This window comes from Cynoglossus semilaevis, chromosome 10, assembly GCF_000523025.1.
Source record: "Cynoglossus semilaevis isolate Cse_v1.0 chromosome 10, Cse_v1.0, whole genome shotgun sequence".
NCBI lineage: Eukaryota > Metazoa > Chordata > Actinopteri > Pleuronectiformes > Cynoglossidae > Cynoglossus > Cynoglossus semilaevis.
The window spans coordinates 934,129-946,070 of NC_024316.1; the positions used below are offsets into that span (position 1 = coordinate 934,129).

Here is an 11,942-nt window from a genome sequence, read left to right on the forward strand (position 1 = left end):
ATCCATCCATCCATCTATCCATCCATCCATCTATCCATCTATCTATCCATCCGTCCATCTATCCATCTATCCATCTATACATCCATCTATCTATCTATTTGTCTATCTATCAAATTTTTAAAAATTGACATTGGTTTTTAAGATTCATTTTAAGACTCATGCAAATGAGTCCTCTCCATCCCTGGAGCAGCCAGTCACACAGCATCCACTAATGTATTGTGCTTGTACTGTTTATTTCTCTCTGAACGTGTTTCCTAAACAACATTAAGCCTGAGCCTACTGTGGTATGATACAAGATATAATGATGGACGTGTGGGTCGGAGGGGGCACAGTCAGACGACAGAAGCCAAACAGAGGACATGAGTGGCTATAAGTGACTTCCTCATTAATTACCCTGTGTTCGTGAAGGTCTCATCTACATTATGAATGTGACCCTGAGGCTGAAAGTGATGAATCATTAATGATGGCGCTACGTCGCACTGCGCCCTCTGCAGGTCACTGTTTACTTACTCACATTGGATTGAATTATTTATTATATGAACTTGTTTTTTTCACTGGTACTGTCTGTCGATTCAGATGTGTTTATGTCTATATACAGTAACTGCTGTATCGACTCCAGGCTGCTGATCACGTCATTATAAAAATGGCTAACGAAAGCAACAGCGCCCTCCGGTGTCCAACAGAGCATGTGCAGCATATGTTAAGATGACATCGGCACCAAGACACCGACTAAAGTGACTAAGTAAAGACACAATTTGATGGGGGAAAAAAGTGCACTTTTTAACTTCCTACACCCCTTTAAGGCTTACATTTTAAGTATTTGTTTAACGCATTCAATTATTTAGTTCTTATAAGGAGTTGTTTAGCTCTTGGTTATCTTTGCACAGGTGTTAGCTACTAAAAGCTAATGCTATATTATCTTTAATGTCACTTTTTGTCTGGTTTAACAACTAATTAATGGGAGACAATGGCAAACAATACGCTTTTCTGTTTTTTCTATTTTCCTTGATCTTTTGGTGCTATGTTGTTGGCTACTGGCTAACTTTGCCTTCCAGCTAAAAGTGAAGTAACTCCATTTTTAAGGAAAGTGAACTACTTATCATTGTGACACAGCACACCACTGCACACAATGAAATATGATCTCTGCTTTTAACCCATCACCAAAGAGAACAGTAAGCAGCTTTGAGCTGCCCGGGGAGCAGTGAGTGGGGGACGGTGCCATGCTGAAAGCACCTCAGTGCTAACTCGGCAAAAATGGCCAAAATGGCTTAAAATGTTTGGTTGATTGATTTTCATTATTATTTTAAATGTTGAATACACCAAGAATGTGTTGTGTAAAAGTATTAATAAAAAAATAAAAAAAAACACTCCATGTATCATTTCCTTTCAGGGATTAAAAATCAGCAGGTCTCATTGAGTTGCTGTGAATAATAGATGGAAGGTGCCTGACAGCTGCGCTGGAAAACTGATCCACAGCAGCTTCATTTGAGATCATTAAACAAGCAGCCATTTGCGGAGCACAGAACACGGTTTCACATTAAATGTTCATGTGTGAGAAGATACCAGGAACATAGTCGGGACACTGGTACCACAGTGAAGAAGCACTTTAATCTCATTTCTGTTGGGGTTGCGGTGGGGGCTTTGCTAACTGCTAAACCACCAATGTAAGCAGAACTTTGAATTTGTTTTTTTTTTTGTTTTTTTTTTGGGAGTTCTCATTTTTTAACTGGTCAGGCTTACATTTCTAAGCTGCTGAAAGTGTAGAACTGCACGTTCTCTCAGATCCTCTTAAAACTACTAACTAACTTAACTAACTTCGATCAGTGACCCCAGACTACTATAGCCGAGACTTTTAAAGGGCAGCTATGGACCCAGTTGTCTAGACGTGCTTTTAACAGGGTGTAGATTTCATTTTTGTTTGTGTATTTTTTTATGTTGCTGTCTGTCTTTGTTTTGTATTTCAAACAGGCTTTTAGCTAAGCTTGGGTTGTATTACAGTTTATATTATGTCGATATTAACTGAGGTACTTAATAGTAAATTCTTTCAGTGAAAAGTACTATACAAATAAAAAAAGAAAAACTTAACTTACGAAGATCAATCATTTACTCCTTTATGCATTCATTTTTCATTCATTGTTTTCTATTGTTAAATACTATTTGGGGTTGAAATGAAAAACTAATGTTGGTCGTTGTGGGGTAAAAGTGGTCGATTCCCTGGAGAGTTTTGACAGTCTAAGGGCAACCTATAGAAACAAACTAAATCCAAACTTTTACTACCAAGTTTTGGCTACTTTCAGACTACTAAGTTTGGTGCAATTTTTAAAATTATTTTACTACCTTTGACCCTTTTTTTTCTCTTTTTTTTTTTTTTACTTTTTTCTTTTTAATTTTCTGGCCATTTCAGCTATTTCTGATTTATCTGTAAAAATCTAAATTCCACTATATTCTTAAAAATATGTATTATTTTTATATTGAATTAAGTTGCAATTAATTCAATATAATTAATTGTTCATAACAAGTCAATCAGACAGCCAACATTCCTGCAGCCCATGTTCTTATACACACATGTATGTCACATCCTAAATGCACAACAGACACACAATTAAATATAACACTCACACAACATATTCCTGAACTGTTACCCGACAAAGAAACCCTGACCCGTACGACCAATAATCCGTCTCGGTCTGTCGTTACTGGTTCAACAAGCGAAGATAAAACCAAACTTGTTTCAGCGCTGCTTTGTAAACATGCACGCACACACACACACACACACACTGACCAGTGAGGCTCGTCTCAGTCTTCGGCTCATTGGTTTGTCAAACGGTGGACTGTTCATGGCAAACTTCTCCAGATAACCTTCAGGTAACCGGATGTCAGCAGGGAGTGACAGGCGTTTGTTTATGTCCTGTAATGCAGAAGGAATTAAAAAAAAAAATTTAATAAAATGTATTGAAATTGATAGACCATAGAAATTGATTTTTTTTATTCAAAGCCTTATAAATAAGTGTATTTTTGGTGTTCACTAGAGCATCATTCACAATATATTTAAAGCATGCCTTAATAGAGCCACCATTTTGATTTTTGATCTGCATACACACATAAGGTTGATTATCTTTAATCACTCTATCATAAATAGTTCACTTTTCTTCAACTGAACTAATGAAAAAAATAGACAAGGTTTTAGACAAGACATGTTTAAGACAGATTCGTTTCAGTGATTCTCAGAGTGAAGCATTTGAAAAAAAACAGAACCATTTCTTAAGTCATAGTGAGCGGTTTTCCTCTGGAATTCTGGGCATGTGGTGCATGGGAAAACCTTTCATGCGTGTGCACTTTATTACATCACTGACAGGATTCCACATCGGGCGTATTCAAGGTGAAAAGAACTGTGGATATTTGCACCACTACACGCAGCTTATGGAGATGCAAGAAAATATATAGACTTTGAACAACTCAGAAGTACATATTTTTATACTGATATTTTTGTATCGGATGGATGTATGTATGTATGGATGATGTATGTATGTATCTATGTATGTATGTATGTATGGATGTATGGATGATGTATGTATGTATGTATGGATGTATGAATGTATGCATGTATGGATGGATGTATGAATGTATGGATGGATGGATGTATGTATGGATGTATGGATGGATGGATGTATGTATGGATGTATGTATGGATGGATGGATGGGTGGATGGATGGATGGATGGATGAATGTATGGATGGATGGATGTATGAATGTATGGATGGATGTATGTATGGATGTATGGATGATGTATGGATGATGTATGTATGTATGTATGTATGTATGTATGGATGTATGGATGGATGGATGTATGGATGGATGGATGTATGGATGTCTGTATGGATGGATGGATGGATGCATGGATGGATGGATAGATTACATTTCCTATAGTACCTGAATCCCCCGATGCCTGCTTTTGATTTTTAATTTTTTTTACAATAGAAATGTTTACTCACACGTCTTTATTGTGCATAAAAATCCCACTCAAAAAGCATAACACATCTTTTTCTCGCGTAACCCCAGGGGTGCTGGCACCTCACTTAAAATCTAAGTTTGTTATTTTCAACTACCATCGCCAGTACTAATCCACAATGACACATCAGTGAAATAATATGACCTACATGAAAAGACAGGGAGGCTCCAGGTCTACATGGAGGTCCAGCTGTACATTCAATGTCAAATATGTACAGACCCCTAAAACCTCCAATATTAACAATTTTAAAGGCTATGTCTGTGAAGACTCTCATTCATCCAGGTTTATGGTGTCCATAGAGTTTAGTTGTAAGCAACTGCACTTATTCCTTGAGCTCGAAAGACCAACTTCATTGGTGGAAACTGATGAAAACGTCTATCAAAGTCCAGTTGCCTACTCTATAAATTTCAATGGCATTTCTAGATTTTTAAGATATACTAAAAATCAAACAAATTAGCCTTAGCTGCTTCTCCTAAGTTACCAGTGAGTGGACATGGATGTAAAATAGCCAGGTTTGTATTCTCCTTCAGGACAATATCGTTAGGGATAGCTCGATTAAACTTTGTCGCGCAAAGTAAAGGTTAGCATTTGGGCCTAGCTATCACATCAGACGGGCTATTGGTTGTTTTTGGGGGTTTTTTTCTATATCAATCCTGAAATTTTGACCGATCCTGAATATCAAATCGACCCATTTCTAGTATCTGTGTGTGTGAGTGTGCGTATTTACCTCATTAGAGATGCGTCTGTGGTGGTTGTTCCTCATCCGGACTCTGACTGGACTCTGGACTTCATCAGACGAGGTTCCAGATGCCTGGTCACTCTCTCCGTCTGATCCCATCTTTATGTTTTCATGGACTATACCTGTGACACACATACATATTTATTTTTGATTTTTTTTTTTTTTTTTTTTTTTTTTTGTTTTTTTTTTTAATTGAAGTAGAAATCAAAACTGATCCGAGTAATTCACATTCACGATTTCATTTTTTTTTTTGACTACCTTCTGTTTCACATCACTCTCTCCTAAATTTAGAGGGTGTTCACTGACAGTGAGATCAGGTGTTGATCAATATAAACCAGCAAGCACTGAGAGCAGCAGTTAGACACGGACTCAAATGCACAGAGGCGGGCAAGTACGCAGAGGTCCACATCATCTCTCTGATAATAAAAGTCTTATTGGATTGCTCCCTACTGTGGTGTGAACGAATGAGGGTTAATGTGAGACGTGCAAAGTGGAAACAAAAACAAGCACAACAACAACTTAAAATGAACCATCTGGGAAACGGAAAAACGAAACTTTCTTCAAATTTACACAGTTGAGTCAAAAATTGTTATTTGAATCCAGCTCATGCCACCTGACATTTGGTTTACCATATCAAATATTAACCCAAAGCTTTCCTGACATGACCTAAACGCCCTACAGCTGCCAATGCAAATAGGCATACCCAAACAATGTTAAATGAAGCTTTTTTTTTAACTAGACAAATACATTTTGCACGATTTCCTGATGTGTAAATAATATGAAATCTTAAATAAATAAATGCAATTTTTTTTTTTTTTAGGGCTTAGTATGATTTCAACAGAAATGGCCATGGCATATAAAAAAAAAGGATGTCCGACGTTGCCTTTATGCCGATTATCCTTTACAAATATATTAACCAAACTCTGTTCCCATTTCTCAGATGGAGAAGAAAAGAAAAAAAATGTTGATGCAGACAGAACCGCAGAGTAAAATGAGTCTTTTAAGTGATACTGACGCCCCAGCTGTAGGACAGAACAGACAAAGCTATTTATGATCATGCGGTTGTCTGTCAGTTGCAGCCTGAGGTGGTTTCCAGTTCATCTTTATCTGTTTCTTTCACAGCGATACAGCCATGAGTTGACGCACCGGATAACAACCCTTCAAACCCTGATGTCAATGTAAATGAGACACGGAGGAAACTGATCTTGCGCATGTACTCGCATGTCACACACACACACGTCAGTATCTTCTATAGCTCTGATGTCACTCTCTCGAGCAGACGACAAATTTAAAAAATTCAATCAAAAATAATGTAATTTAAAGAACAGCCCGTTCTACGTTTTGACAAAAAAACACTATTTGAACAAAGATATAAGTAATCTTTAAATAATATCAAGATATGATTAATTATGCTTTCATTTGTTCTGCTTTATTTGCACGTTTCTGGTCCTTTAACTGAGTTTAAAACCTCTAAATCAGCAACACAGTCCCCCTTAAAGGGCCGGTTGTGACAGTAAGACTGTATAGCTGTAACTACTCCATAACGTATTACGGTAATTCAAATATTGTACATTGCAATTTATCAAGTTAAGAAACTCAGCGACATGGACTTTATTATAAGGGAACAAAACTCCCGCAGGCCTCAAAAAATGACTTGGTGGGCCACATTTGGCCCACGGGCCTTGAGTTTGACACATATACTCTAAATAGTCTGTGTAGAATTTTAACGTGTAGTGTGAAATTTGGCTTTAAGTCTAACTGAAGTTTTTTTTTTCCATTTTATTCTTTATTTTATCTATTTGTCAGTGAGTGAGATTTTCCTAAATTTCCCAAAGGGAACTCCCGAGAGATAAATAAAGTGCTATCCATCCATCCATCCATCCATTCATCCATCTATCTATCCATCTATCTATCATCCATCCATCCATCTATCTATAATCCATCCATCCATCCATCCATCCATCTATCCATCTATCATCCATCCATCCATCTATCCATCTATCATCCATCCATCCATCTATCTATAATCCATCCATCCATCCATCCATCTAACTATCCATCCATCCATCCATCTATCTATCCATCTATCTATCTATCTATCATCCATCCATCCATCTATCCACACACCCATCCATCCATCCATCTAACAACAAGACCTTGACTGTCCCGTTCAGGACATCAGTCCCTGTTGTGGTTCATCATCATCATCATCATCTTCAGTTCTTCAATTGCATTTGAGCCGAGAATAAAGATGCAAAGAGCTCCACCTGCTCCTCTGCGTGGAGTCTGGGTGACCTACTTACAACTGCTGACTTTCTGTAAATCAGTGACATGACTTCATCCAACTCTGACTCTACTGGTGCCTGAATGAGGACTGGTTTTCACTGCTAGCACAAAGAGAAAAACAAAGATGCGTTTGGTGATCAATTCTTCTTTTTTTTTTCTTTTTAAACTAAATAAGGTTTAACTTTGGAAAATAAAGCCTAATCAATTTGGATCAAAATTCTCAAATTTTTTCTCACCTAAACTTTCAGACATGGTGAGGAAATCAATTTGGCTCAAAATTCTCAAAATTGTTCTCACCTAAACTTTCAGACATGGTGAGACTTACGTGACCTGATGTCAGGTTTATTTTAATTCTATCTAGATGTCTTTCTTCTCTGTCTAATTTTAATGGTGCTGCTGGTCTGTTGCTGTGTCCTGAAATGAGTTTGTGTCACTGAGATTGTTCTGAACAAAGGACTATTAACAGTTAAGTCTCAGATCAAAACCTTTGGACTTACTGATAGAGGCAGTCATGGATCAACTGCTGCTGTGTCCCACTGTGCTAACACCACTTCTTTTCTCTCTGGACTAACTTTAAAAAAAATAAAAATAAATCTCTCTTCCTGAAAAATGATGTAATCCCACAGTGAAACAGCCGACAAAAGTGACCAAACTCACCGATACGGATACCTGGGGGACGGCACGAGTCCAGGACTCGAAGCATGCGGAACGGTGACAGCCTCAACGGGGCGTCTTTCTCAACAGTCCTAACCGCCTCTCCCACTGTAGGGTGCTCACCCACGCGAGAGAGAGGAGGGGGGCGGGAAGGAGGGCAACCTGGGGGATTGTCCGGTGAGGACATCATATGGTACGTTTGAGAAAATTTGACGGTTTTGCAAAAAAAAAAAAAAAAAAAAAAATTTTTAATAAATGAATAAAAATCAATAGTCCAAAGACGTGAAGAAGGAAACGTCTCTTTGTAGAAAAGGTGACATGATTCTAGTCCAGCAGAACGAACACGGCGACTCTTCCGCACCAAGTCTCTGTCTGTCCGTGTCTCTCTCTCTTGCTCCGTCCGTCTCTCTCTCTCTCCCCCTCTCTCTCGCTCGCTCCCTTTCTATCGGTGTCTTTTTTCCTGTAGACACTCCCTCTCTCCCTCCATTGGTCTCCTTTCCTCCTTTTCTTTCTCAACAGTCTCAACACTGCTGCTGACTCAGAAGGTCAAACACTGACTAGATACAAAAACACTGCAGATGCCTCACTCCCGAAATGCAGAAATCACCCCGGGCAAAAACAAGTTTAGTTACCGGTGCGGTGGCCGTGGCATCTGTCTGTATATAGGACACCGCACGGTGCTATCTTCGTGGCCAATGAGACAGACGTAGGTATATGTAGGACAGCGAAAACTCAACTTGCAGCAAAATGGAGTTGGTTTCGGCTAAAAAAAAAGACTCTAAATATCCAATTTAACGGAGACAGGCTTTAGCATCACCAGCAAACAGGACACAACGTGTCAGACCTGATAACCAACCATTACCAAACTGGCATGATCCCAATGATTCATCTCAACTTTTCATTTCAAAACAGTCAAGGTTTTTCAGCTCCATCTTGGGATGAAAACACTACCTACAACCCTTTTTGGTCTTATTTGTAATCCAGCATTTTTTTTTTTTTCTCTCTTTCTCCCTGATAATGATGTTCATAACCTTGCTTCATCCTCACGTTCCCTGCATCACTGTCTCGGTTTTCTTCTCTTCCCTTCCTCTTTTTCCCACTTTTATCGTCGTCATCAGCCACACAGACTGTGTCAGAGCTTTTCCTCCTCTCCTGCTGCTCCCTTTGCTCACGTTCCTCTGAGACTCCTCCCACTCTCCTCCCCTCCTCCCCTCCTCGTTTGGATTCAAAGATGGATATGGATAAATATCGATTACCTCACTTTTATAAATTAATGACAACAATTTTCGGCGCTTTTTTTTTAATCAATAACTTCCAAAATCTCCGTCTCTCAATCACATCACTTCTTCTCCTTCTTTTCCTACTATGTTTCATCAAGACAAAAACATGAATGAGGCAGGGAGACCCCTGAGGCATAAACATCTCCACCAGCCTTCTTTCAGCTTTTGTTCCTTTTTTCCCCATCTCCCTCCTGAGTCTAAAGCGAAGGACAAAATTCAGTTATGACACAAACACACATACACACTGACTCCTGCACAGCTGCAGCAAATATATATTAGCTGTAGCTATTAGAAAAAAACAATTCATTGAGAGGTGACAGCAGAAAAAGGCCCAGCCCCGTGTTTAATTTTAGGACAATTGTAGCCCACGACTCAAAACGTTTGCCCACGCCTGGGCCATGTAGCAGGCACCAACACCAGGGAGGTTACCCAGAGAACATCCTAAGGCAAGCGTGTCAAAAGTCATTTCCACCAGGGGGCCACATCAGCAATTCAGTTCCCCTTGAAGGGCCGGTTGTAAACAGCAGACTGTATATATGGAGCTATTCCATAACGTAACATTAAATGTGTCTGCAATTGATATTATGTTATTGTACATGTAGCAAAAAAAAAAACAAATAATTTACCAGGTTAAAAAACTCTGCCTGGATTTAAATGTTTTTTTACGCTCCCATGGGCCACACAAAACGACTTGGCGGGCCACATTTGGACCCCAGGCCTCGAGTTTGACATGTGTCCGAATGTAATAAAATGTATGAATTCGAGTGGTGATGCTTCTGTCATTGCTATTACCACGTTTCGGTACTATTAAAAAACCTCAGTGTTTTCCCAAGCACTTCTAGAACTTTAAAAAAAAAAAAAAAAGACAAAAACTTTAATGTCATCTTCATTCTGTCATAACAGCCATGATTAAACAACGGTGTTCACACAGCACGCCCCACTTTCACATCAAAAACAGTTTTGACTTGACATATAAAACGCCCCAAAAGTCAATGATGACACGCATGGTGCCAAACCAAACAGCGGGACCAGATCCAGGTCCAGGATCAGAAACTGAATCACTGAGTAATTATTAGTTTGTCACTCCGTTTCATAATGTCAGGGTTGAATAAATATTTGTCAAGATGACAGGGTGAGAGATTATGAAGCTACTAAAGATCATCCGATCATTTAACTTTTTACCAGATACATGTGATAAGAAAATGTGACCTCTGCTTTTAACCCATCACCAAAGTGAACAGTGGGCAACTTTTGAGCTTTGCTCAGAGCACCTCAGGGGTAACTTGGCAGCTGGTGGACTCGAACCTGCAACCTTCCTTAACCACTAAGCCACCACTGCCCGACAGTTGATTTGATAAGTTTTGGGGGCAAATATAACATATCGGTATCGGCGGATATTGGAATCCAAAATTAAGTTTTTGGACAAAAAGTTTAATATAAGACATCCCTACACACTATCAAAGAAAAAATACTGCTGCAAAGACCTGGAACTGCTTGCAGTTAGCATGACACTGCATTTCTTGTCACGGGAAATCTTGCATGTCATCATGACAGCTGTGTACGTTTGTCTTCTCTGCTGACGCCGATGCAGCCCAATTCTCTTCACTCTGTGGTGAGCGGCCTGCAATCACAAGCTCCCGTCCTAATATCTGGTGAAATGAATTCTTTTTTTTTATAGAAACATTCAAGATTGTAGTATGCACTGATTTGAAATTTAAATAAATAGCCTATGGCTTGAGAGACGTGAAACGTGGGTTATTTTAGTTCTTCCTCCGGGGGACTAAATATTTGCTGAGCACGGTGTTTGAAGGTCCGTATTAAGCAAAATACATCCATAAAACCATATTTGTTATGAACAACGTAACAGTTGAGAAAGATTCGGAAAGAAGATACTGTATCAGAAAAACAGAGATTACTTAAAAAATGAGGTGAACAAAGCAGATCGAGAAAACATTCCCAACAGTTCCAGCATCCTAACGTCAAGGTGCTATTGCCACACTAGCAGACATTCTTACTGACCAGTGACAGTTAAAGCGTCAACCATGAGGATCTTTGTAGTTCCAATACTATATATTATGTGTGTAATATGAATTTTTTTTTTATCTCAAACATGAGCATTTAGCATTAGCATAAAGCACATTGTGTCCAGCTATGCTGTTTTTTGTTGTCTATGCCACACCCTTCTGCACCAGCCGTATGGAAACTACTGTGCTTAAGCAGTAATACTGCTTAACATCCTTAATACTTAGTATTTGGTAAATGGCCTTGAGTTTAAATATGTAATAGTGCAATATAAATCTGTTTCTAACTGACACGTTTCCATCATCATTTTAATGCAAAATGAGAAAAAATGGCAACATGGTAATTTAATTTAATTAACTCTACGATACAATGTACGCAACATGAGGTGCAAACATCTGATCCTGGAATGTACGAGGTCCCCAAACGAATTAAAAAATCAATTCGTAAAAAATCCTTCCCTATTCTGTGTATGTTAAATCTAACATGTTTTTTTTTTTAATTAAACATTTTTTAAGGGGCAGCTCAAGTAATTGTGTGAGTCTTCGGAAAAAGTTGGTGATTTCAGAATAGCTTGACACCCCCCCCCACCCCCCCACTACCACACAAACAAACAAGGGCACAAAAAGGTTTAAAAATGCTTTGAGGTTGTGCGTGTGTGCGTGCATGTGTATTTGTGTGTGTGTGTGTGTGTACCCAGAGATCCTAATCTGTGAAGACTCAGGTGGGCCAGGTCTCGTTCCAGACCTCCACCCAGTTCTCTGCGAAGGGCTGTGCGGCCCAGATGCCCAGCATACTGACGCAGGAAGGAGGGAGCGCTATGAGAGGCAGGAGGGTGCAAGGAACACACCACCATGGGCTCTGGTTCATGTGACCCAAACACAAGTGTGGACAGGATGGACAGAAGGACAAACCAAGGACAGATTAGGAAAATGGGTAGATGGAAATTATCGGG

The 11,942-nt window shown here is 39.1% G+C and overlaps 1 protein-coding gene across 2 annotated transcripts in view; it reads right to left on the reverse strand.

The window, feature by feature from the left end:
* Positions 1 to 1,697: 1,697 nt before the first annotated feature.
* LOC112487595 (cyclin-dependent kinase 17-like) overlaps positions 1,698 to 11,942 on the reverse strand; it is a 22,540-nt gene continuing 12,295 nt past the window's right edge. Inside the window, exons 3-5 of one of the 2 annotated variants that reach the window (XM_025059265.1) lie at positions 11,684 to 11,848; positions 4,737 to 4,870; positions 1,698 to 2,908 (exon numbers count right to left, since the gene is read on the reverse strand). In XM_025059265.1, coding sequence (XP_024915033.1) covers positions 2,732 to 2,908; positions 4,737 to 4,870; positions 11,684 to 11,848 — 476 coding nt within the window. In that variant the 3' untranslated portion in view covers positions 1,698 to 2,731. Of the gene's footprint in view, positions 2,909 to 4,736; positions 4,871 to 7,691; positions 9,685 to 11,683; positions 11,849 to 11,942 lie in introns of those variants that run through there. The other variant, XM_025059264.1, reaches the window with a different exon arrangement.